Source organism: Myodes glareolus, chromosome 4, assembly GCF_982192425.1.
Source record: "Myodes glareolus chromosome 4, mMyoGla1.1, whole genome shotgun sequence".
In the NCBI taxonomy this organism is placed as follows: Eukaryota; Metazoa; Chordata; class Mammalia; order Rodentia; family Cricetidae; genus Myodes; species Myodes glareolus.
In genome coordinates, this window is record NC_142029.1 from 94,657,335 (window position 1) to 94,684,787 (window position 27,453).

At 42.5% G+C, this 27,453-nt stretch overlaps 1 protein-coding gene and 1 non-coding gene across 4 annotated transcripts in view; both read right to left on the minus strand.

The window, feature by feature from the left end:
• The window catches only part of Prdm10 (PR/SET domain 10), a 103,372-nt gene that overhangs the window by 16,047 nt on the left and 59,872 nt on the right, over positions 1 to 27,453 (minus strand). For 2 of the 3 annotated variants that reach the window (XM_048458696.3, XM_048458694.3), the window contains 12 exons: positions 26,842 to 26,914; positions 24,771 to 24,888; positions 20,917 to 21,046; positions 19,863 to 20,105; positions 14,221 to 14,568; positions 11,748 to 11,903; positions 6,501 to 6,680; positions 4,793 to 4,903; positions 3,211 to 3,411; positions 2,184 to 2,327; positions 1,632 to 1,802; positions 248 to 388 (listed from right to left, as the gene is read on the minus strand). In XM_048458696.3, coding sequence (XP_048314653.1) covers positions 248 to 388; positions 1,632 to 1,802; positions 2,184 to 2,327; positions 3,211 to 3,411; positions 4,793 to 4,903; positions 6,501 to 6,680; positions 11,748 to 11,903; positions 14,221 to 14,568; positions 19,863 to 20,105; positions 20,917 to 21,046; positions 24,771 to 24,888; positions 26,842 to 26,914 — 2,016 coding nt within the window. The remainder of the gene's footprint in view (positions 1 to 247; positions 389 to 1,631; positions 1,803 to 2,183; positions 2,328 to 3,210; positions 3,412 to 4,792; positions 4,904 to 6,500; positions 6,681 to 11,747; positions 11,904 to 14,220; positions 14,569 to 19,862; positions 20,106 to 20,916; positions 21,047 to 24,770; positions 24,889 to 26,841; positions 26,915 to 27,453) is intronic. The other variant, XM_048458695.3, reaches the window with a different exon arrangement.
• Positions 10,432 to 10,595, minus strand: LOC125416118 (U1 spliceosomal RNA). Its single transcript, XR_007236787.3, has one exon. It is a non-coding gene; the product is annotated as a U1 spliceosomal RNA (small nuclear RNA).

Below are 27,453 nucleotides of genomic sequence, written 5' to 3' on the forward strand. Positions count from 1 at the left end.
TGTAGAATGGAAAGGCTGAAGTTTGTTTTGATTTTAGGATCATATACCACAGAGCCCCCCTGGGAAGCCAGTAACTTAACACAAGAATGTTTGCATAACAACATAAAAAGTAAGGGCAACAGAAAAACTGATAAAGAACAAATATAGTGATATCATCTCAAAGGTCAAGTATAATGAATTCCCAGCTATTAATCTGATGGTCCCAGGTGTCACCTCAACCCTCTGCATCATCTATGGGGAAGTATACCTGGGATGAAGATGGAGCTGCAGCGGTGGGCTCTGTGACCTGGATGTGCTGCACCTGGATGGCATGCTGTGTGTAGGTCTGCGGATCATGCAGCTGGCCAACATCCACTGTGGACTGCTGAGACTGGTGTGGGGAAGTGGCCTGGAGGGAAAAAAGAATGGGTTCCAAACTGACTACATACTAATTAAGGTTAAAAGAGATCCCTAGAGAGAAAGTTCACCTGGGAGGCAAAACTGGAAAGAGGTTTTGAGTTTGAGGCCAACTGGGGCTATGTAGTGAGACTCTATCTTCAAAATAATAAATTAAAGTCTAGGTGTGTAGTGTATGCCTTTAATACAACATTCAGGAGGCAGAGACAGGTGGATCTCTGTGTTGAAACCAGCCTGGTCTACTGTTGAGCTCAAGGCCAGACAAGGCTACATCAGTGAGCCCCTATTTCAAAAAAGCAAAACAAAAATGAAAAAAGACGAAACAAAAAACCTAAAATAAATAAATCACATAAGAAATTGTGAATGACAGGATTACAATGATAACTACCAATTTTCAAACATTTAAAACTATATTAGTTTCAAATTTTTAGACTAAATTATTTGAAAATGATAATGTTCACTTATGTCTAAAGTCTACTTTCTCTGTACTGCATAACTAAAGGGAACACCAGTTCTGGGAGACATCCTTCTTTCAGTCCCCAGTAAGAAGTCTAGTAGAGGAACACAGTTAACAGCTTTATCCCAAATGGAGCTGACTGTGGCTAGAGAGATGACTCAATGAGTAAGAGTACTTGTTGCTCTTCCAGAGGACCCAGGTTCGGTTCCCAGCACCCACATCTCACAGTCAACTGTAACTCTAGTTCCAGAGGATCTAACACCTTCTGACCTCCACAAGCATCAAACAGAATGTGTATATGTATGTGTGTGTGTATGTGTACGTATATATATATTCATTCATTCTAAAGGAGCTGATTGATGAAAACTGAATCAAAATTACTCCCTAAAACTTCTCACTGGAATAATTATTCAGTGCCCACATAGTTATTTCTCAAACTAGCTCATTAAGAAATACTCAGTCAGGATACTAAGAGAAAAGATACTCTAGAGATACCTACTTCTGGAAGCAGTATCCCTAGAGCTATACTGGCTGACTATGTACAGGAACTGAGACCTTCTGACTATAGTAGAAACCTCTTACTCTAAGTCCAGAGCCATCACGAGGGGCAGAAGGAAGAAAACAGTGGAGACGATATACTCCTAATGCCTCAAACCCAGCATTTCTAGGCAGCTGCTCCTTACATAGAGCCAATGATGCTTTTGTTGACTCCTGCTACCACACTGACCACTGGCAATATGGTGTTCCCAGAGGTAAAGAGAAATAAATGTCACAGTACCGGAGCCACCTGCACCACTTGAAGCTGTATGTGTTGAGGTTGCTGCAGACCAGATGCCGACTGAGACACAGGAATATACTGAATCCTCTGGTAGTCCCCCTGAGGTGTTCGGTAATCTGTCGTTAAGGTCTGGGAGAGTTCTGTCATTGCCTGCGTTAGCAGGTCTGTTGTCTAGAAAGAAAAAAAAATCACAACATATTAGCAACAACACTGTGGCAATTTCAGTGTTCTTAAATCCTACAACAATTCAGTTTGGCGCAACAGTGCATCATGGAAATACAAACTGGCCTGAGAGCCTGACTCTGGGCCAGTGGACCTGCTCTGGAGTATCTGACATTATCACTGTGAAGGGTAGCATTGAAAGTGTCCTGTTCCTCCTTTGGCAGAGAGATTTGAAAAGCACTGGCAAGAAGACCCAAGCATAAATATCGGGCTGAGGGCAAGTGGCCCCAGCTGCATCAATTAATAAAATGCTTAGCATGCATGGCGTTGGTGTTTAAAGAGAGGATGAGCCCTGAAGGGATACCACACGCTTCCTAGTCACCCACTTACCACCACAGTCTCTCCAGTGGCACTATCTGTGGTTAAGACAGCTGGGGTGGCGCTGATCACAGCTGTCGTCAGCGGTGTGTGGATGGTGTTGGGGAGTTGGGCATACTCTGGATGCTTCTTTCGAATGTGTTGGACCATCTTGGTCTGGAAAATGAAGGAAAAATAAACAATTACTGTAGCTAAAGCACGAAAAGGATAAGCTTAAGGCCAGCCTGGGCTAGATAGCAAGAACTTGTCTCAAAACAAGGTAAAAAAGACAATGATCAGAATTAGCCACTTTCCTATATGCAAATCCTCCAAAGGTTCTTAAAGCGTTTATTGGTTGCCTTTAAAATGTTGTCTGTTTGTTTCACCAGGCACAATGGTTTCTGCACATAAGGCTCACCTCCTTGGGAAGCTGTAGCAGAAAAGATCACTTGAGCCCAGGAGTTTGAGGCCAACCTGGGAAATACAGAGAGATCCTATCTCCTACTCAATAAAAAAAAAAAAAAATCAAAGCATCACGAACAACACTTGAGAGGCAACCACGCTGTCAAAAGCAATACAAGGGTAGAGGATGGGGAGAAGAGGAGAATAAGAAGAGGAAAAGCAAAAACTAACATGTTTCTATACAATCAAGAAGGATCCAAAAACCGTACACTTGTTCCCAGGTCCCATGAATGCCGGAAGCAATCAGTCACTCTTGGTAAACAGAAGTGATCCCCTTTCAAGACCATCTCAGGTCCTGAATAGTGACTACACAGGCTGAGCCTGTAAACTGTGAAACAAGAACACTCAAATATAAGGCCCTGAGCAGGCCAAGGTAAAGGAAAGCAGCTAAGTGCTCAGACTAGTAAATAGCCGTAATTTGGAGAAGCCCACAACATTCCTACCCTCCCTTTTTTCCCCCTGTGGTCCCTGCCTTTATAGGTCTTCTAAAGCCCACCAATTCAGCAGCAGCCACGCAAGACACCTGGGTGAGAAGTGTATTAGAACACACTACTGGTGTAAAGTTCTGAGTCATCCTGGGTCAGAGCCTGCACCATACCTTGCTGCTATACTGCTTGGAACAGTGTGGGCAGCAGACAGGAGGGGTGGCGATGGTGCCAGTCAGCTGGGTGTGGGTGCTCAGCATAGGGTCAGGCTCTCCAGGGCCAGCAGGACGAAGTTTCCGAATGCTTGGTGGGAGTTCAGCTCCTGGGTGGTTCTTCAGAATATGGGCTTTGCGTTTGCTGGCACTCTTATAAACCTGCAGTTTAAATATTTGACCATGAAAGCAAGGTATGAGTCCACTTTCTTGCTTAAAGTAAAATAAAATAAATTCATTCTAAGGAAAGGAGAAAAATGTACTGGTGTAGCCCCAAATAAAACAATCAAGAAGCTATGGTATATGGCAGGACATGCCTATAATCTCAGCTCCTGAGAGACTGCAACAGGAGACTTCTGGCTGACTGCCATTTTGTACTATTCCATGAGTCTAAGGCCAGTGTGAAGTAGAGTGAAATCCTGCCTTAGGATAAGAAAGGCTGCTGGGTATGATGGACCACACCTATAATCCCAGCTCTCAAGAGGCAAGGGCCAGCCTGAGCAATATGGCCAGACCCTGTCCTAAAAAGACCCAGAGTTATGGGATGTGGGTATTATATTTTAGAATAAAGTGAATCTAATATAGATATGCTAGGCAATTTCCTTGAATTTTCTGTATACATCTAAGACAATAACTATAAAAATACCCTTTATCAAAAGTTTAACAGATAAAAAGCATACCCAGCAGCCTTCTGTGTGACTACAACAGTTCAAACAGAGAATTCCACCACAAACCTTTTCACACCCCACTCAATCTTCTAGGAACCCCAATCTACCACCTGTCTTATAAGCTGACAGACTGTTTAACAGCTTGGAAATTTCAAATGAGTTCATATTCTAGGCTCTTGGTTAACTGTTCTCTATTGTGAACATCACAGACAGAAGTGATAATAAGAAAACAAAATCAGTAAATATCTTGGGAAAAAATGGCTTACATTTAATCATTTTAATTAATTTGGGGGGGTTCAAGACAGGGTTTCTCTGTATAGCTTTGGTGTTTAATTTTTTTGTAAAAAAATATGTATACACATGTATATCTGTGTATGTGCATCTATAATTGCAAGTATCCACAGAGTCCAAAAGAAGGTATTGGGTTCACTGGAGCTGGAGTTACAGGCAGTTGTGAACCACCTGATGTGGGTACTGGGAATTAAACTCAGGTCCTCTGCGATGGGAGAACAGCAAATGCTCTCAATTAACCATCTCTCTAGTCCCTAAAATATTGTGTGTGTGTGTGTGTGTGTCTGTATCATCCTGTCTATAACTGCTTCATATTTGTACAGTGCACATGGAAGACAGGAAAGGGCATCAAATCCTTTGGAGTTGCAAGAGATTGAGCTACCCAACACAGACAAGGGAAACAGAATCCTCGGCAATAGTAGTGAGTGCTTCCTCTTAACTATGGAGCCATCTCTACAGCCCTCGGCTTACAAGGAGGCTACCTTTCAGCTTTTCCTGTCTAAATGAAAAACCCCATAGGCATTCCTCCATGAGGTAAGCTTCTATTATGGCAGTCCAACCAGGAGGGTATTATAAACTTTTACCTTATCACAATACTGACAGAAGTAATCACGGTTGGGTTTTATGATGGGGAGGGTTAACTCAGGCACCTCTTCTATCTTCATGTCTGGATGCCTCTTTGATAAGTGATTCACCTGGAAAAGAGAGAAAAAGACACAGAGAGAGAGTACCATTACAATCAGAAATTAAACAACAGCTTTTAGTAATGAGTGCTAAAAGTTAAAACTCTGAAGCAAGGGCTATAGAGATAGCTCAGAGGTTAAGAGCACTGGCAGCATTTTGAGAGGTCCTGGGTTCAATTCCCAGAAACCTCATGGTGGCTCACAACCAGTTATAATGAGATCTGATGCCCTCTTCTGGCGTGCAGGAATACATGCAGACAGAACACTGTATACATAATAAATAAATCTTACATGAATTTTCTGAAGAATTAATCTGATGTAAACCTGGCTTTCATTATTCAATTATCTTACTGAGACTGCTGAATGAATACAAATTAACGTTCTATATTTTAACTACTATGGTGTAGGAGGTTTTTCTGTTTGTGTGTTGCTTTCATTGGTTGAATAAAGAGATTGCCTTGGCCTTTTGATAGGGCAGCCCTTAAGTAGGCAGAGTAGACAGAACAGAATGCTGGGAAGAAGGAAAGTGTGACAGATGCCATGAATCTCCGGCCTGAGACAGATGCAGGTTAGAATCTCTCCTGGTAAGCCATGACCTCATGGTGACATACAGATTATTAGAAATGGGTTGAATCCTTGATGTGAGAGTTAGCCAATAAGAGGCTAGAGCTAATGGCCAGGCAGTGATTTAATTAATGCAATTTCTGTGTGGTTATTTCAGGGGTTAAGCTAGCCAGGTGGTGGGACGCAGCCCACCACTCAACCTACTACACTACTATGACTCTTTAACCACCTTGAAATTCTGAATGAAATCTATGCCCTGGCAATGCTGAAGCATGCATGGGCAGCCCGTAAATAGAGGCTCTGTTGAACTTGTTCACATTGAGTTTCATGGTCTAAGTTGATGGGGACAACTGACCAGGTCTCTTCCTCAAGAGGGCATTAGATCTCAATTCAGATGGCTGTGAGCCACCTAGTGGTTGCTGGGAATTAAACTCATGACCTTTGGAAGAGTAGGCAGTGGTCTTAACCGCTGAGCCCTCTCTCCAGCCTTTGCAACTGCACTGGTCCAGCTGAAAGCAGTGAAGTATCCTGATGTTTCCCCTAATCTAGGACCACACTCCCTGCAGTGAAGGGAAGTTTCCTTATGTCATTGTTTCCTGAACAAAGAGGGCACTGATAGGGAACAGCAGGAAGAAGATAAAGACCCTACCAGAAAGAATATTCAACTAATGAGAGGAGGGAAATAAAACAAGACAAGACCAGGAAATCAAGGTAAAGAAAAACAAACTAATAACGAAAAAGGGTAGAGGTCTAGGGATGTAGTTCAGTGGCAGAGCACATGCTAAGCAGGTACAAGGCCCCTGGGTTCCTAGCATCAAAAGGGGGAAAAGGAAGGGCATGGAAAATTTCTTTCAAATCATCCTAACAGTGGTTCAGAAGGGTTCTGTGTCTGTCACAGAAAGGAAAGAAGCTCAAATTGGGGAGACTGCTTTTTATCACCCCTAGCCACTAACTGATACACCCACAAGTCTACTTTGTTAAGGTGCATTGCCACTGACAGGGAGGGGTGGATCTGGAGAAAGGAATTTGCTCATCCAGCACTGACCAGCATGCCTCGCCTCCGGAAGCCCATCATGCACAAACGGCATTTGAATGTGAAGCTGTCGTAGTCTGTGGACGTGATGCGTGGTTTAAAGGTCTTGGAGCGGCTGATGCGGTCAGCTTTCTTGGCCTCCCTTTCAGGGTTATGCATCCTTTGCATGTGCTCCCGGAGTTTGTCTTTTCGCTATTTGGAGAAATTTTGTTAAAAGCAGTGTAGGAGCAGGGATAGAAAAATTTTAATTGAAGGGTAATTTTTTTAAAAAAAATTAACACTGATTCCTGGGAAACCCATCAGCCACACCAGCCAGTAAAGTAGGTAGGCTAACTGCAGATAACCTCTTCCTCCTCTCCTCCAAATCCAATGCCCAGTCTCATCCTCAGCTCTGTAGCAGACCATCTACTTGGACATCCTCTTCCTCTCTGCCCCCATCTCCAGTGGAACAAACATATCTTCCCCTGCAAAGTCCCCTCCCCTCACCCAGACTTATCCCATTATCCCAGCCCCTAATTCCAGCAGGCATTCTCTGGGAAACCATCAACTAAGCCTGCCAGAGCAGACCAGCAAAGCAGGTGGGCGAGCTTCATATCTTCACTCCCCCTGTCTTTTCCATACCAATTCCCCAGTCTCAGCCTCAGATCTGCAGCAGACTACCTGCTGTGACCCTCCACACTCTCTGCCCTCATTCCCAGGGAACTAAGAAGATCCTGGTAGAACACCCTGCTTTCCTCCCACCTGTGGCCCCTACCAGTAAGGTTCTGTCTGGCATCTGGCATCTGTTTCCTGTGGCAGCTACATGGCTTCTCTTTGACTCCACCCACTCTCTCCTCCTCTATCTGCTTGGAATTCCTGCTTTGCTCTATTCTGTGCTACAATAGGCCCAAAGTAGCTTCTTTATTTACCAATGGCATTCACAGCATACTGAGGAGAATCCCACATCACCTCCCCCTTTCTGTCAAAATAAAAAGGTTTTAACTTTAATATAGCAAGATTACAACAACAAACCAGTTATGAAACAAGAATTATAGTTACAATATTTATATCTACTTTATCTTTTATCATAACTAAGGAAAACCATAACTGTAACTATCTGTTATTCAACTTCATCAAAGACTTCAGAAGGATATAATATTACCTAAGTGAACAGGAAGTGCATTGTAAACAACTTCCAAAACTCTAAAATTGGCACAGACATCTCGCTGCCTGAACAGCTACCCAAAGTTCTTTTGTAATGTTGGGGCATTCATCTTCAGCCAACAGGCCCATAGTTTCTGACAGACTTTTCCATGAAGCAGGAAATTTGAAGTTCTCTTATGCCTTGTACTGGCAAAGTTCATCAGTTGCTTTCTTCTGTGTCCTGCAAAATGTCTGGCAGTTCTCCTCTGTATGCTGTGAATGCCACTGGTTAATAAAGAAGCTACTTTGGGCCTGCTAAAGCACAGAATAGAGCAAAGCAGGAATTCCAAGTAGACAGAGGAGGAGAGAGTGGGTGGAGTCAAAGAGAAGCCATGTAGCTGCCACAGGAAACAGATGCCAGATGCCAGACAGAACTTTAGCGGTAGGCCACAACCATGTGGCGATACACAGATGAATAAAAATGGGTTAATTTAAGATATAAGAGCTAGCTAGAGTCATTGGCCAAGCAGTGTTGTAATTAATATACTTTCAGTGTGATTATTTTGGAACCAAACAAGAAGCCTCCACCAACAATCTTCCTGAACCCATATGCAACTGAAGGAGAGAGATCAAGGGGATACAAAATGGAAAGGAAGCAGTCAAAGTATCTTTATTTAAAGATGATATGATATAATACATAAATGACACTAAAAATTCTACGGGGAAACTTCTACAACTAAAAATCACTTTCATCAAAGTAAGAATCCAAAACACCTCAGCAAACTAATTTCTGCACAGGCAATGGAATGACCTTTCCATTCCTCCACACCAGGAGGCCTTAGAGCAATAACACTCACTCTTTGTTCTCTCAGTCAAATTTACATAGAGTCAATTCCACAAAATTACACAGAATTTTCTAAAGAAGACACCTTTGATAACAAACAAATCTGGGTGTCCCCAAAGGTGGATATCACAAAAGAGATTGGTGAGGAGAATAGCTGAGTCCAGGATTCAGGAACATTGTAGTAACTTTATCTAATGGTTTGGAATGTCAGGTATTTCCCCTTGGATGCTGGCTCTTTCCTGGGTGGTGTCACCTGTTCCGGAGTACTGCTTTGTCAAGTTCCACCTGCCCTCTTGTGATTTTGATATATACACTATTATAGTCTTTGCCTATGGAATTTTCAACTATGTCTGCAAAAACTAGAAACTTCGTGGAGATCACCCTTCTTTTTTCTTCTTGCTGCTTCTTTGTACAAAGGAATAAAGAACATGTAGCCATAAAGTACTAAGTTAATTTTTTTACCTTCAGATCTTCCCTTGCCCTAGACATCCTATTCTGAGCCCTGAGGGGGTACTGGGCTGGTCCTCAAGGTTCCGGATAGGATGCATAAAGACAAATTCAAATAGATCCATACTTATACCCTGCACGAAACTCAACTCCAAATGGATCAAAGACTCTGACATAAAACCAGATACACTGAACCTGACAGAAGAGAAAGTGGGGAATATCCTTGAACTCATTGGCACAGGAAAAGACTTTCTGAAGAGAACACCAACTTAGTGCACAGGCACTAAGAACAACAACTGAAAATAGAACCTCATGGATCTGAAAAGCTTCTGTGGGCAATGGACATGTCATCCAGACAAAGGGGCAGCCTACACAGTAGGAAAAGATTTTTACCAACTCTACTTCTGAAAAAAGGCTAATATTCAAAATATTATAAGAAGATCTAAATGAAATCGCCAAATAACAAGGGAAACAGAGCCCCAACTAGACATCTTATTATTAAATAAAGTTTCCAGTATCAGTAGTAGGTTACAGCTAATTGACTTGTTAGCCAAAGGGGTCCCATGAGAATCCCCAACAACCTGGCTGTTGCTAAGACTATAGGTTGCTCTATACAAACTGACAAGGCCCCATTGCTGAAGACAACACCTACACAACTCCTTGAACACAGTGAAGCCGAGCTTGTGCCTATAAAGAGCCTTTACCCCTACATGCTAGTGCCTTTGGTACAGGAAGGTTCTCTGCACACTACCAAAGGAAAACATAAACACCAACCCAGCCACAAACCCTTTGTCTACAATGATGTCCTGCCTGCAAGATGTGCTTGTGTAATGGTGGCACAATACTTGTGGGAGTAATCAATCAGTATCTGATTTGACTTAAGGCCCATTCCAAATGAGATCCAACCCATACTTGACACTACTTGACTGACCAAGAACTTGAGATTAGATAGTCCAGGGACCTAGGGTAAAACCAAATACTAGTGTTCAAAAAAAAAGTAATAAAATGACTCCTAATGATATTCTGCTATCCTCATAGATGAGTACCATGATTATGATGGCGACATCACCAGAGAACCCACCTCCTACAGCAGATGGGAATAAGCATAGCGACCCATAGTCAGACATTATACAGAGAATAAGAGATCTTGGAACACTCAGCCCTAAACGGGATGTCTCCATCAAATCCCTCCCCTCAGGGCTCAGGAAACCTTGTGTGCACAAGAGGAGGCACCAAAGGCATAGGAGCTGGAGGGGATGGAGGACACAAAGGAAATGATGCCCTCTAAATCAACAGGACTGATGCACATATGAACTCACAGAGACTAAGGCAGCACATACAGGGCTTGCATGGGTCTGCACCAGATGGGGCCACAGAGCTGAAATAAGTGGACTCATGCCCCATCCCTAAGCTAGAATCTGACTTCAATTGATAACTACTTGCAAATAAAAAATTACGCTTTCTTCAAGGGATTCTCACTGGGTAAGTAAACTACTCTTTTGTAATTTATTTATTTCTTTTACTTTACTCAAGGGGAAAGCATGAACACAATCCCCCATTATCACAAATTCTGCAGTCAAGTTTGCTGCATTTGGAGAAATCACAGGGGTCAGCTCATCTGGAGTGCAGTGGATAAGCTTCACCCTGGGAAAACCATCTTTGTGATCATGGTATCTCCCCTGCCAGGTAAACAAACCATCTTAAAGGTAGGCCGCATGCCCAGTAGCTTTTTGAGACAGCGTTTCTCAAATGTATACCCAGACTGGTCCTTAATTTGCTACATAGTCTAAGCTGATCTCAACCTCATGGCAATTCCCCTGTATCAGCCTCCCAAGTACTGAGATTTCTGGTAGATGCCTCCATACATAGCTCATAGTGGAATTCTTCAGCGATTTCAAACATGACGATATACTGTAAGCCATCAAAATAAATTCCATAATTGATCTACAGTGGATGTACCACAAAGCTTAAGCTTTTTCTCTTCCATGTTCACATTCCATATGAACATACCTCTTACTTGTCCCCTCCCAATAATCTCCAGTTTCTTTCAACTTATTTAATTTTATTGATCATTAGTGTGGCAAGGACATTCAAGTACCACTAGCACACTTGAAGGGCAAAGGACAACTTTTAGGGATAGGTTCTCCCTTCCACTGTGGAATTCAAATACAGAACTCAGATTCTCAGGTTTGTGTGGCAAATGCCTTTACCCACTGAACAAGCTCACTGGCCCTCTTCCCAGCAGCTACAACAAGTTAGCCTCGCCATGCTTAGCAATGCTTCTCAACAACAAATACCTCCGAGTTTCCTGCAGACTTTCCCTTCATTTCTTCTTAATTCTAGGCAGATTACTAGTTTGGGTTTCATTTTGTTTTCTTTTGTGTTCACTATGTAGCACAAACTGGCTTGCCATTTACTATATAGCTTAGGCTAGCCACAAATTCAAGCTCCTTCTGCCTCTGCCTCCTCAAGACTGCGATTCCATGCCAAACTACTTACGTCTTATTTGAGTCCTTGAAATCACTGCATTCTCCAAATCTCATCCCTCTGCCCCGTCCCCTCAGACATCTTTCTGTATGTTTCCCCTCTCTGCTGAAGACCTTGCTTAAGTGACTTACCTGCAGGTTCTCATCTGATAAATATTTAACAACAACAACAACAGCAACTTCTTGATTTAATTAGTACATAAATAAACTGGTCTCTTAGGCCTCCGTCAATAACAATCTAGTTCTACTATCCATTACTTAGAGCATGTGCACAAAGCTATGAAACAAGCAGGTATCTGTCCTTAGCCTGACTTAATCCTAGGCTGGACAGTTCCCTCTGGCTGCAGGTTGACATCCTACCTTAAACTGCTTCCCACAGGTGGAACACAGGAAGTCCTTGCGGTCGGAATGCCGGAGCATGTGCAGTCTCAGCTTGTCAGGGCGACAGAAGGCCTTGTCACACTCGGTACACTGGTAGATCTTTTCAGAGTGGAAGCTGCGCACGTGCTTTTTCACCTGGCAGTAAAGACCAGGGGACGCTCAGGCCAAAAGAAAGAACCAGAGGTGGCTATGACGCTAGAGGGCACCAACACACCACTGAGGACTTTGAGGAGCCTGGTCATCATCAAGTAACGCAGGCTGTGCTTGTCACAAAGAAACAGCACAGGCCAGAGTCCTAGAATCTGAACCTCCCAGATAACTCATAGGGAGAAAGAGCACTGCCTTGATCTTTGTACAATTTTCTTTCCTTTTTAAGAAGGCTAAAATGTAAGGTTGCTTTGGGTTTTAATGAATCTTGCTAAATATTACCTATAAGAAAACAAAAGTCATTTGTCCTCAGTTTTGATTCTACACATGTAGAGGTAATTCTATATCATTAGTAACTGACCCTTTCATATCTTCCTATAAAATCAGGTCTGGAATACAACTCTGTATAACACAATTGCCTGCAGCCACACACACTCAAGGCCCTAGGTTTAGTCTCAGCACTGGAAGAAACGAGTCAGGTTCTAAAGAACGAAGGACAGGGATCAGATGACATTGGCAATACTACTTGTTCATTATATACACAGATTTCCTTCCTCCTCAGCTGGGCCATAGACCCTTCGTTTTCAGCTAACCGGACAGTTTTACCCTGGACTCAACTCCAGGACTTCAGTTGGGGAGGAGGGTAGAGGACTCAGGTTCTGATCTCTCTCAGCTATAAACAATGCATGAAAAGGCTTTGGGAAGGGATACGGCTCAATAGTACAATGTGTGCTTAACATGGAGGATGCTTTGAATCCAAGAGCCAGCACTGTGTGGGTGGTGGGGGTGGTGATGGTAAGTAAGCTGTAGACAGTTTAGTAGAAAATCTACTGAACTGTTCCTTTAAAGCACTTGGCTTCCCCAACATCAGAGTTCCTTATCCATTGCATTATGCCTCAACAGTTTTCTAACTATGTGGAGAAAAACTTCCCAAGACTCTCATTGTTAGAAGAAACACAATTACGCCAGGTGGTTGGTGGTGCATGCCTTTAATTCCAGCACTTGGAAGGCAGAGGCAGGTGGATCTCTCTGAGTTCGAGACCAGCCAGGTCTTCAGAGCTAGTTCCAGGACAGGCAGCAAAGCTACAGAGAAACCTTGTCTTGAAAAAACAAACAAACAAATAAACAAACAAACAAAAAACAACAAAAAAGATCTATGATTAAATCACAGTTCTTTTGCTTTTGTAATTTCTAAAGAATATTTTATGAGATATTATGATTTAATTATTTACTGAATATAAAAATATTTTTACTCAAAATTAAATTTTGCCCAAGTACTACAGAAAAGATAGTAGACACAGCAGCATCTTATATGCCAACTCTCTGTTTCTTTTCAAGAAAACCTTAGTAAAGTAAAACAGAAAACCAGAATGGTAGCGAGATGCTTCCCATACAGATATAAAGAAATATGTTCTAGAGAGTATATGCTATTTTATGAGTAATGGATATTTGACAAAGATTTTTAAAAGAACTTTTTAAAAATAATAACCAGATTTGGTATTTCCAAGATTTTTTTCTTACATTTATTTTTAGTGCATGTGTACTACGATGAACATGTGGATATCAGAGGACAATTTGCAGGGGGAAGTTCTGTTACGATTCAGTCACAGCATGGCTGACATTTCCAGGTTCTAGGGCCACGCATGTGCAGACAAGCCTTCAGGCAGAAGTGCCTAATGGCCCCAGGTATCTTAAAGGACCCCGCCTGACCCATGGTTGCACCATCTACATATGACGCAGCTGTGTGAGCCCTTGTGCACATATGTGAGCTGCACATATGTGAGCTCCGTCATCTGCGTATGTACGCATGTCCCTCTGCGCATGCGCTAGGCAGCCTTTAAAAGCTGGATGAGCCATCTTCAGCTCTCTCTCTCTGCACACCAACCTCACCAGATCTGCATACCGCCCCCCTAATAAACTCCTAAGCAGGTCTGTTGCGTGTTCTGTGTTTCCTTCTCACTCACGCCAGGTAATTTCAAGTTCTCATGTGGGCTCCAGGGATTGAACTCAGATTTCTGGGCTTGATAGTAAGCAGCTTTACCCCCTTGGCTATCTTGCCAGCCCAAAGCTCATGTTTATTACTAGAAATATAACTTAAGAATTTAAACAATACCGATCCTGAAAGCTAAGGAAAAAAAATATTCTGTATGTTAAAAGTAGTTTGAAAACTATTGCAGAGATACTTAAAAAAATTTTTTTTAAAAAGATGGAAATATAGGTGCTGAATGGCCTCGGTTTTCCAAAAATTGAAGTTCCCTTTACAAAAAATGGGAAGCAGACAGGAATCTCAGGCGCAAATACTCACCTGGATAAAATCTGGGAATCGTTTCTTACAGGTTGGGCAGGTGAAGTAGCCATCATTGATATGAATGGCCACATGATCTTTCAACAAATCAAGGCGGTCAAAGGATTCTGGGCAAAAAATGCAAGAATAAGTCTTCTGGTCGGAATGGAGCTTCATGTGGCTCTCCAGGGAGGCGCTGCTGATGAAGCCCTTGTTACAGAGATCACAGGTCAACGGGCAGTTCCCCTCCCGCCCATGGAAGCGCAAGTGTTGGTCCAGTTTGTCCTTTTCCCGGAAGGCTTTCCCACACTGCAGACATTTAAAAGGCCGGAAGGACTTCCGGATAAACAGATGCTGAAGAGCTGCATTCTGAAAGACACAAACAGGACCATGTGGTGAGGCCCAAGAGTGACAGCCACAATCAGACTTCCTAGAGAAGCTGAACTCAGCTCACACAAAAGGAGACTGACTGCTGAGAGCAGTTCAGGCTGAAGCTATCCCAAAGAAGTTGGTCTTGAAGAGACACCGTTTGGGGTTTCACTTTATATCTCTATGTGTCCTTCCTTTTAAAAGGATATAAGTACATTTCAAAGCTTTTTTTAAAAAAACACAGGGTCTCACTATATAGTTCTGGCTGTCCTGGAACTCACAGAGATCCGCATGCCTCTGCATCCCAAGTGCTAGGATTAAAAGCGTGCGCCACTACACCCTGCTTAAAACCCGTTTTCAACAGAAAACTAAAAGAAAGAAAACAAACCTAGAACAGAACAAACAAAAATTGGAAATTTGGAAGAAAGAACGCGGGTAAAACATACATGTGTGAATGAGACTAGAATATGTCAGTTAAAAGTCCTTGATGAAGGAATCTGAAACATTTCACAGTAAAATAACAGGAACTGAAGAGCAATCAGATCTTTCAGGGGATTGGGGCGGGGGGGGCAGAGAAAGAAATAGGTATGGAGTTTCTTTGGGCATAAAAAAATTGAATCAGTGGATTTTATGCAATGTGAATTACTGATATCAATGTAAGAAAATAAGGTGAAAGGGAAATGAAGATTTATGTGAATGTATTTGTGGGGCGTGACATAAACATACCATAAATTGAATATTGAAATATATATATATATATATATATATATATATATATATATATTCAGAGGTTAAAGAATGTGGAGGACCAGTTCCCCCCCGTAGTTGGTCAGTCCTAGCTAGAGTGCCGCCTACCAAAGCTGTGCTCCCTGCTGTGCTTCCAGTCTAAAGAGCTCAATTTTGCTTTTTCCTTTTCAGAACGAATTGCCCTTCTAGGGCTGGTCAGCTATCTTGCAAATCCATGCAACTGTCAGAGGGACTCCTGGCCAGAAAAGATAGATAGATGCTCAGTGGAATCTGTCACAGCCGCTAGACAAACAGCTGGCGCTCCACTGAGAGCAAATACCTACAGAAACCTTTCACACAGAGAATACAGAATCAATATTTATTTGTGCTACAAGGAAGATTCATTCCTATGTTCCTCAAAGCGAGGAGGGCAGAGGTCTAGATGGCTTTATGGTGGGGAATCCTTCAGAACACACCTGTAAATGGGTGCTCCTGGGCAGCTTTAAGGGAAGAGTCACTGAAAGATTAATGGGGGACACAAAATGTTTATTTTTGATTCACGGAAATTTCTGGGCATGGTGCAGTTCACATAACAGGAAACTGTCTCTCCAGCCTTCACTAACAAGGTAGGAGAGACATTTTAAGGTGTACCTAGTCACTTGCGAGGTGAATGACAATTCTGTTGTCTGCCTAAATTGACGGGGACTGCTTGAAGCATAGGAGTAGGGCCCCACATTTTATCCCTTTTTGTGTTTAGATACCTTAATAAACTACTTAGTCACAGGAAGTTTCACATATTGACTTGAAAATTAATAAAATATACTTCAAATAAAGCTCTAGAGTTATTCCTAGGTCCTTTCCTACAGCATCCACGAAGATCCTGAAGAACAGATCTTTCATGAATCAGCCACAGTTGCTTTCATTTCCTTAAGCTGCTTGGCAGCAATCTAATCTTTTCACTTTATCCTGACACACTCTTGGCACGGTTCTTCCTGTTTCCTCTCCTCTCAGAATGCTATGGCGAGACGCCAGGTAAACAGATGCTCTTCTCAAGCTCGCTGAAGATGCGGGATCTGAAGCAGGTCTACCATATGAAAATCTCTTCCTTAATCAGACCGCAGTCAAGTTACCAAAGACAGACCTGCTGCACAATAGTGGGTGTTCCCACAGGGGACTCCATTTTTCCTGGTGCCAAATCCAGAGGTCGGCTTCACTTTGCTCCGTTATGCTCCCCAGTCTCCTGTCACTTCTGATTAGCGTGAGAGCCTACAGGCACCTGATTTGAATGGAGCAGCCACCTGGTCTCCTTCCTTAGTTCCATCGCAACTCTTATCATCTGTGTTGCTTGCACAGAGCCCTGCACACTGTCTGAGTGCTCGAGAGCTGGCCTGCTTCTATAAGAGCTAATGGCACTCATGTTACAGGGCAGTGAAAGTACTGGACTACCCCCACCTTTGACCCACTTACAGGCTGGCACTGCTCTAAGGTAGTTTCCCTGGCACACAATGGGCTACCCCCACCCTTGACCTACTTGCAGGCTGATTCTGCTCTAAGGTAGCTCTTTTGTGCATAGCCATACCTGGGCCGCTTCTAGAAGAAATCATCCCAAACAGGGAGGCTGCACACAGATGCATTACGGGTCTTCTAATCCCTGAGCTCTGTTAGTCAGTGTCACCACATCTTATAGTACATTAGCTGCTCAAATACTGTCAAAACAGTATCTTCCTTCTAGCTCGACTACGTGACAGCGAATTCTGAGAAGATTCTTCATTTGTACAATGGTTCTAATGTTTGAAATAAATAGCTGAGGGAAGTCACACTATTGATTTATTTTCATATTATTTTGATTCTGAGTCTAAAGGCAATGAATCAGCTTGTTGTTGGGTTTTGATTATGGTAAAAAAAAAAAAGCAAATAGAACAAAAAAATCTTCAGTTTATTATGCAACTAACTTTCAAAACCTCCGGTGGGCTAACCCTGCCCAACACACCTCACTCTCCACTCTCCTTCACCTGACACCCATACCAGAGTCGAGATACTATTTGCACTTGTCCCATAAGGGCACCGAGCACATCTTGTGCCTGGGCCTCTGATCCTATGGCTGATTTCCTATGGAGTTATCTACCTTCCACAGGAAGATAGTTTCCCAAGGGCCTGTCTCCTCCTATCTACAGATTCTTTTCTGACTTCCCCATATTTGGCCCTTTATTCTTCTCATTTCCCAGAGCAGTCATGGATTGCACTTGTATATTTGACACAGAAATGTGAAGAGTCCTCTGTGAACGCTGGCTCCTTGTTAGCCTACAAGCCCCTAGAGGCCCGAGCTGTGTTGGTTGCCCAGATACTGCTGAACATGCAGTCCAAGTCCAGCACCATGACAGAGATCACTGAAATTGTTCCACAGCTGGAAGGGGCCATGGAGATCACTTAGTCCTAGTCTTCATTCGCACAGGAAGACTCTGCAGCCCACAGTTTACTCATTCGTCTATTTGCAAATAAATTCTCATTATTCATTAATTTGCATTTAGAGAGGCATCCAAATTGTGTTTTCCATCTGGATTTAGTAAGTACAGGATGCAAAGAACAGCAGGTCAGCAAACACTTAAATAACATTCTGTTATGTGAAACACAGGAAACAAACCTACCTGCAGCTCCAACTGAGCAGGCAGCATTAGAGGAGAGAAAAATAGTTACATTACCAATTGGATTGGAAGACTTCCCTTCAGTTGGTCATTACCAATCTGGATAAAAAGATGAAAAAATATACAGCCCTACATTTTAGAATGTATGAGGGGAAAAATCAAGACAGATCAACTAATATTAACCTCCAAAGGCTTCACACATGTGGCTTCTGCTTCGATGTAAAGGAACTTGTGTTGGAACCAGTACCCCGCCTCTTGAGAACCAAAATGCACAAACAGCTATTCTATGCTTGCACATTCCCAGCTTGACTACTGTGTAAGCTTTTCTTTGTTTTCCCTTCAAAACAATTAAATGGAGCAAGCATTTTCCCTCAACTTGGTAAGACATCTGAATTACCACAGGTCAAGTAACGGTAAGTGGGCAAGAGGACAAGTGTAAACTGGGAAGTAATATAGAGTGATGAATAAGAAGACACAATTTCTGTCTTTGGTCACACAATTTCTCTTCAGGGCCTATATTCATGAATGCTTGAAATTATATATAGAGAGACAAAAGTTAGATGTATTTCAATTATCATTCATTCACACGATTTTTTTCAGGCCTTTATGAAATTCTTGAAGTGATACAGAATGAGCTGAGAATTGTATATATTTCAATTCTAGGACCCTCATAAAGGATATTTAAACAGTTTTCAGAGCCCTTTGAGGCTATCATGTGAAGAATGTGTAAATATACTAGTAAATGAAATTCATTTCCTAGGTCCCTTCTAGCTTACAGGAAAGAAGCAGACCAAAAGAGGGAACGGACCCAGTCTCTCTCATTCACAGCAAGACCGCAGCCAGGAGTCACTATCCCTGTCTCTGAGGCACACCTTTAATGCCTTGACTAATCACCGTTAGAAAGAAAAGAAGAAAAGACCAGAACAAACCGAAGCTAATGATCATCCATCTAGAAAATCTAAAAGCTAGAAAGTTTTACATGTCTCTTTTATGGATAAGACAAGCATCTTCAAATCTTTTTACACACTAGCTGCCACAAGCACAGGCTTGTATCATTGTTGTCGAAATAGACATCGCACCAAACCATACTGCTTCCTATACCCACTGCAGTTCCTAACTCAGGCTCAAATGCAACCCACAAAATAACAATAAAAAAAAAGCAGGTCAGAAATGGAAGGAATGAACCTCTGCAGCACACAGTCTGAAGACGAGACACAGGCCACCCAGCTGATATACTGACCAGCTCCCAAACGTGATGCTCTGTTTTAAGCTGTACCTGGCATGTACCCTGAATCTGACACTTGCTGGTCTCCCTAGGAAACCACAAATAACTACATCTAGTTACTCATAATTTCCTTGAGAGTTACGATTAGACAGAGATGAAGATGGCTGAAAATACTAATATTTTAGGTTGGAAAATAGAGCTCAGGGGAATAACCCCTGTTCAGCCTGTGTAAGGCCTTTGGTTCAACCTATAGCATGAGAAAGAAAGAAAAAAAGGAAGGAAGGAAGGAAGGAAGGAAGGAAGGAAGGAAGGAAGGAAGGAAGGAAGGAAGGAAGGGAGGGAGGAAGGAAGGAAATTAAGTAAAATAAAAATAATTATGGTAGTTAAATATACTTAAGTACCTATTTTGAAATTTTGAATTCAGAAATATAGGGATCTCTCCTATTTTACATATACTAGTCTATGAGCTGCCCAAATGCAGGCCTCTGTGTGTCATAGCTATGCTGACTCTAGGACAGTCATGTCAGCTTGCCATGAACAGAAACACTGAGAAAAGCACTTTTGCAAAATAAGGCAATATAAATGGCATTTAGAAGGCTAGATGCAAGATTTTGAAGTGAATGGTCAACAAAGGTCTTGAGAGAGCTGGCAAGAGGAGGAGGGTAACCTGCCAGCCAAAGACTGCGTACTTGCCCACTTACTCGGATGCGTTTGGCCCTGCGCATGTCATCCGCTGTCAAAGTGGTCTGGGCAGGCAGTACAGTCTCTTCTTGCTGTGGCTGCAGGTGCAAGGTGTGTGTTTCTGGTTCCTGCTCCAGAGAAGATGGGGTTTCCTGTGGCAGCTGGGGGATTGGGATGGACGCTGGTTCTGGTTGATCCAGTCCGTTCAGGGTAGCTGGTTCAGCCTCATCAAACTGCTCCTTTGTGGGGAAATGCAGCAAGTCCTGAATTTTGCAAACACCAGGAATTACCTCCCTATCTACATAAAGATCAGTAATACAGGGACTATTGGCTCAAATTCAAAATCATTACTATTTATTTACTTAAGAGATAGGGTCTTGCTACATTTCTAGGCTGGTCAAAACCTCCTAGGCTGAAACAGTCCTCCTGCTTCAGCTTCCTGAGCAGCTAGGACTACAGAATATGCCGCCTAGCCCAGCTACAACTTTTTAAAAATTGATTAGCATTATTATGCAGAAAATAATACTCTCCCTCTGAGATAATTTGTTTTGACTATCTAGATAAGTAAGTGCAGAATGCAAAGCGTAAGACATCTGTGGTTCCAGAACAAGGAAACTCTCTTTCTGGAATATCAGTTACTCCAACAGGTTAAGTACCCAAAGCCCTCCCAGAACACCTCCAGTCAATTCCAAATCTTTAGGACAGCAAAGTTAAATCTGTATTATAAGCAACAGTTGAAAATATGGTTTTTGGACCAGGCAGTAGTAGCCCATGCCTTTAATCCCAACACTCAGGAAGCAGAGGCAGGCAGATCTCTGTGGGCTTGAGGACAGCCTGATCTACAAAGCAAGTTCCAGGACAGCCATGGCTACACAGAGAAACCCTGTTTCAAAACAAACAAACAAACAAAAAACCCACAACAACAACAACAACAATTCCACTGTTCCAATCCTACTTTAGTTAACAGGACAGCACTCTAAGACAGGATTGTAAACACAGGAAGGTATTTCAATCTAGGCACAGTGAGGACTCCCCAAGCAAGCGTCTATGGAGGAGCTCCTCGGACCCCCGTACCTGTGTCCCGTCGTCACTCTTTTCCCCATTTTCACTGGTGATTTCCAAGCGGATAAATTTTGGAGGACGCCCGGGCCGCCGACCTGGGCCAAATCTCCTCTTGCCTCGACCCCGTCCTCTACCTCTTGTTCTGGGGACAGGAGATTGGGTTACATCAGCACCACATGGCACCCCACAGCATCACTCCCTAGGTTGGTCTTAGTTCTTCTACTGTATCACTTCCCCTGGTTCTTTTTTCTAATAGAAACCACTGTTTTGCTTATGTGTGCTCCTGACATTTCTCATCTTTTCTCTACAGACCAGAGATGTCTTAAAAATTTGGGAGAAAATAAGGGCTGAAAAAAACTGACAACATTTTGCTTTTGAAAGGAGGTGAGAGACGCAAACAGGACAGGACATGCTTGCCCTACAGCTTGCTCCCAGGATTCAGTCCTTTCTTCTCTTTCTTCTTTGCCTCGGCTCCTATTCCTTCCTAGAAATGTAGCTAAATTCAAATAACAGCCCTGTTTTCCACAGCTTTCTAGATAGTCAAAACACCAATTCCTAATTCAACTGTTCTTGAACAAGCCAACAACAAATTTAAAAAGTCCCCTAGCCGGGCAGTGATGGTGCATACTTTTAATCCTAGAATTCAGGAGGCAGAGGCAGGTGGATCTCTGTGAGTTTGAGGCCAGCCTGGTCTACAGGCCCAGTTTCAGAACAATCAGGGCTACACAAAGGAACCCTGTCACCCTGTCTCGAAAAACAAAGGAAAAAAGTCCCCTGTAACTGAGTCCCAATAGGCAAAGGGTCCCTATCAGATGAGCCTCCTAGGCTGGGGATGGAGTTTAGTTGTAGACTGCTTGTCTAGCACACCTAGGACTGCGTATGCCAGATATGGATGCACACTTGTAATTTCAACACTCAAGAAGTGGAAGCAGGAGGATCAGAAATTCAAGATCACCCCCAGTCACATATGTTCAAAGCCAGCCTGGATCATATCAAACTGTATCTCAAAACAATGAGAGGAGGAAGAAGGGGAGGGGAGGGAAGGAAAGGGGAGGGAAGGAAGGGAAAGAGAGAGAGAGAGAGAGAGAGAGAGAGAGAGAGAGAGAGAGAGAGAGAGAGATTGGATTGTAGCCAGCAGCAGAGCGCTTGCTCAACATGTGTGAGGCCCTGGTTGAGGCAAGGAGTGGGGCAAGTGGAATCAAAAAGAGTATTATAAACTTATTTTGGAAGATATGTGTGTTGGCTCACCCCGACTGTCAACCTGACTAGACTGAAAAGCATGTAGGACACAAAGCACACCTTTGTTGTATGTGTGACTGTTTCCAGAGAGGGTTTACTAAGTAGGAGAGAGCTGCGCTAAATGCAGAAAGCACCATCCCCCACACTGGGGGTCTCAATGTTCTGAAAAGAAAGTCACTAGGACAGGCATTCTCTCACGGCTGTTTGGCACTGTGAGGTGAACAGCTCTGCTCTCTTGTGCCCTTTCCACCACAGAAAACTGAAACTACAAACAAAACAATCCTCTCCCCCTTGAATTATTTTTCTCATTTATTTTGTCATAGCAATAAAGAGCTAACACAGTGTGGTGAGATTCATATAATATTAATAAGATCATGTTTCACTCTTCCATGCAGCTATTAAACAAATATATATTTTCCAGGATTCTTTTTTCTTATTTGCTTTTTTCTAAGATGGAGTCTTACTACGTAGCCTAGGCTGGCCCAAAACTCCTGAGCTGAAGGGATCTGCCTCTGTCTCCAACTGACTTGTCACTACAGGCACCCAATACCTCACCTGGACTCCAGGAACTTTTAAAAGATTCTTTATTATGGAAAATTCTAGATATAGGTAAATGGAGAGAAAAGAAGAATGAGCCAATATATTCATACTCAGTTTTAAGGTTTATGAGCAATCTTATGCCATCTATATCCCCATTACTTCCCTACAAATATACCCATTAAATTTCAGGCATCCTTTTATCTGTAAATACCTCTGGAAGCATCTCCAAATCCTAACAATTCTACATATGTATACATGCACATAAAAGCATGATGCCATTATTACACATAAAAATTTGATAGTTGCTCATTGTTAGTAGAATATATCCAAAACTGGAACTTTCCTGGTCGTGATAAATTTATTTTAGCAGGTAGTTAGTAAACATTTTGTCTATGTGTCATACACTATGCAAAGCACCAAAGACAACACAATACGTGTGACAGCTGCTGCCCTCGAGATCTAGCAGACTGTAGGCGTGCAAACCAAAAGTCAGAGTGTGGTATAAAATGTTACAGTGAAGCCATGGACACACTTTTAGGGATACTCAAACCTGAGTGACTTGAATCTCATTGTGTTGTCCCCTCCCAAGACACTCACTCCTGTGGTCATAGCCTTGCCCTTGTCATTCTTAGTATAAAGTTCCATTATCCCAACTCCAAGCATTGCCCACCTGAAATTATCTTCTCGCTGCCCAGATCACCATCTTTGGTATCCACTTCAGCCCTGTCCTCTCTTCTTCCACAGCACACACTCCCAGAGCTATCACTATCACTGTTTGCTTTTGCTTCCCCACCCCTATTGTGCTTATGTTCCCCGTGTTGATGTGTGTAAGGAAACCACAAGCCTGTGTCAGCTCCCGGCCCTCTCTCTACTGGTACTGTCGTAGCTGGAAAATAGCACGCACGTTTGCTGTGGTCTCTTTCCTATTTTGTGACCATAAACCCAAGATGGGTACTCAGTGTTGCAGACAACTACATGGTTCCTCCCAAGGCATCTTTTTTCCCATTTTTCTAAATCTGGTTTTATGTCAGTGCCTCTTTCCAAACCCTGTAAAAGTAGACCTGTCCTATTACTACCACCCTTCTCTACATAAGTATCACGAGACTCCCTGTATTAGCTAGACTGAGGTCCTCAATGTACCCTGAAGGCCTTCCATCATACTGTTTATTAAGTTAAATTTTGTACCATCTGATCTGGCTCTTGCCTACTTTATCTTACATGATTCTCCCCTGTCTCTTTTCTAAACAGTTTAATTAAGCATATAATTTATTCTTGTGAAAAATCATAGTACTGGGAAAAGTGTGAAAATCAGGGATGTATATTACTTCAAATGTATATGCTGCCTTAAGAATTCCCAATTCAGGGGGCTGGCTTACTGACTGCTCTTGAGAACACTGTTCTTCCAGAGCACCTGGATTCAATCCCTAGGACCCACATGACTGCCAATGAAGGTCTATAAACCAGTTCCAGGGATCTGACGCCCTTTTCTCGTCTCTGACACCCTTTTCTGGTCTCTGCCAGAGCACACATATGGCGCACAGACAAGCATTCAGGCAAGCCACCAAATAGATATAAAATAAAAATAATAAACACTTAAACATTCCCAGTTCAGAATCTAGTTAAAAGAGATTTAACTAGGGTAACAGAATCTCCGAATGCAGGTATGGGCTATTTTAAAAAAAAAAATAGCAAGGGCTGGAGAGATGGCTCAGTGGTTAAGAAAATTGCCTGCTCCTCCAAAGGTGCTGAGTTCAATTCCCAGCAACCACATGGTGGCTCACAACCATCTGTAAGGAGGTCTGGTGCCCTCTTCTGGCCTGCAGACATACACACAGACAGAATATTGTATACATAATAAATAAATAAATAAATAAAAATAAACTATAAAAAAAATAGCAAATAAAGAAGGTATTTCCCAAGGTATTCAGCAGCCTACCTGGTTATCCGTACATACATGGATTGTGTATGTACACACACACACATGCCCCCCCATGCATGTGTGCACACATACACACATTTTTACACATCCACCAATGATTGAGAACCATTAAGAACCAAGTCTGCGAGTCTTTGCCTCATACACCTACCTGGTAAACACATCTAGTTTCTCATCATGAGAATTGAGGTGCTGCTGCAGCTGCTCTGAGCTGACGAACCGGCGATTGCACTCATAGCAGGGCCAATTCTTCTCTTGCTCTCGAAGGACTACAGCCATGAGAGAGAAATCATAATTTATGGCTACGATCAATAGACACCAGGAAGACACAGCTCCTGCTGTCTCCACCATCTTATTTCACTGTAGACAGCAACTGCTATTTGAATTAATTTCTTGTTACCAAATCAGAGGCTGAAGTTCAGCAGAAAAGTGGTATGTAGGGTCTTATTCTCTACAACCTTCATGCAAAACATCAAAGGATTCACACATCACACCACCCTCGACACATAAAAAAAAATCTATAAAGGAGATCTGTGCTTAGATAACTTCCTGTTTCAGATCTAAGTCTCAGAATTATGGGAATGCCTTATCACAACAAACTTATCATAACAAATGTCTAATACAATCTAGCAAATGTCCAACCCTACCTTCCAAGCCTGAATTATGTGCACACCCCATGACCCAGTAGCAATCCCTTTCCTAGCTAGACAGCCAACCAGAGTGTGCACAGACACCCCTAAAACACACACACACACACACACACACACAAGAGTAAATACAGTTGCACTCAAGACGTCACAAACTGTCAACAGTTGTATAATGAAAAAAAAATCTGATCGCCCTTATGCCTGGCCCTTTGGAGGTAACCTCTAAGTCACTGGAATTTCCTGAATGATAGGGCTTTCTTTGTTTTCATTATTACTACCTGACTTTACCCTGAGATGGCTCAAGGTGGGAGCTGATCTGGCTAGAAAAAAGGACCCTGTGATTAGAATTTCAGTGCTTTGAGCTTGCTGGTGCTAGTCTTCGACAAGTCAAGGAAGGGAAGCTAGAGACCGAGTTCAGTCACATGGGCGACCATTCCTTGAGTCATGCCTATATACTAAAACCTCTGGACAACACTGAGCCTTTATGGTCGGTCACAACACATCACTACCCCAGGAGGGCTTATGTCTTGGGGACACAAATACTTCATTCTCAGACTCTGTATGTCTCTTTATTTGGCTGATCCTGGTGTATATCCTTTATTATAAAACTCTAATCATTGACTTTAGTACTTTCCCGGGTCCCATGATTCATTCTAATAAATAATGAAGCCTACAAGGGTATCGAAGTCCGTTAAATTGTGGATAGAAGTATGAGTGTAGTATTGGGAACCACAGAACCCTGGAGCTGGTGTCTGAAGTGAGTCTTATGAAAGACTATGCCTTTAACCCTTTCACCTATGAAATGTGACCTAATTCTGAGTACTTACCACCATAAAACTAAATCTATAACAAGGTAGACAAACTGTTACATGGTCAAAAGTAGAGAGACTAACAGCATTGATAATACAAAATTAACAATCTAGATAACAATGTGGATGTATTTTTAAACTATGTTCACCTAGAGGTTAGGGGTTTGGCTCAGTGGTAGAACACTTACTGAGCAAGTCCAAGGCCTTAGGTTCAGTTCCCAGCTCCAGAAACAAAGAAAAGAGTATGTTCAGGCAAAAGATGCCCAAACACAATAAAAAAAAAATGAGCATGTAGCACAACATTGTTTATGAACAATACACTAATAAGCAGTTAGTGTGGGATATTGGAAATCAGGACAGGACGTGTGGGGATTTTTCACACACTGTGAAAATTAACCAAGTGGGATACACTTCATTATTCGTGTACCTTTCTGTAGGTGTATTATACTTTACATTATCACATTTACAATAAAAACAAGGTCAGTTCTTACCTTGCTATGTGTTCAGATATGATTAATTTCAGATGGGAATCTTCCTCTGACTCTAAGGTTCTCAATGGTAACGGGAGGATTTCATTATATTAAATACTATTTTCTAGTATCCAGGGAAGAAATGCAAAACTGTCATTGTAATTTGATCCTAGGATTAAATGGAGATGTGTAACTCTGAGAAACCTACTCTTGGGAGATACACTGAGATGGGAAAACCAGATGCTACATAACAGTATTATATTCATGTAAAAAGGCACACGCAAAAGGCCAGGCACCTTTCCTTTCTTCTTCAGATATGTCATGGATTTTCTGGTTCACGAACTCAGCATAGGATGCAGCATACCACACCTGTAAGAACCAAGGACACCATCAAGACCCAACAGATGTCACCAGCTGTGCTTTGCATGCTTAAATGACGTCTCCTGCCTGCATATATGGGTATTTCACTAACACACCCGTTAACAACAGCAGCCACATTGGGCCCCCATGATACCTAGCGGGCAGATGGACCCATCAGGACATCTAGGATCCGGATGCATTGCCTGTTTTCTTCTTCCTTCTTAAAAAATGTTTTTGTTATTTAAAAATTTCACAAGGCTTAGTACCTTTACCTAAATAAAACATCCTTTTAAAATTCTACGTTTAAATATGGCTTTTTATACAACTGTAATCATAGACACTGTCACTCAGCTCAACGCTGGAACAGCAGGTGGGGCTATATCAAAAGCTCCTGTGTTCTTCTCGGGCTGGTCTTCCTTTCTGTCCTCTTAGCTTCTGTTTCTGTTCATTCTCCCTGGCTGTCACCTTCCTCCAGCCCTGTCCCTCTACATACTGCTGCCCCTCAAAGCTTAGCCTAAACCCTGAGTCCTCTTAGTTTCCCCTGGTGT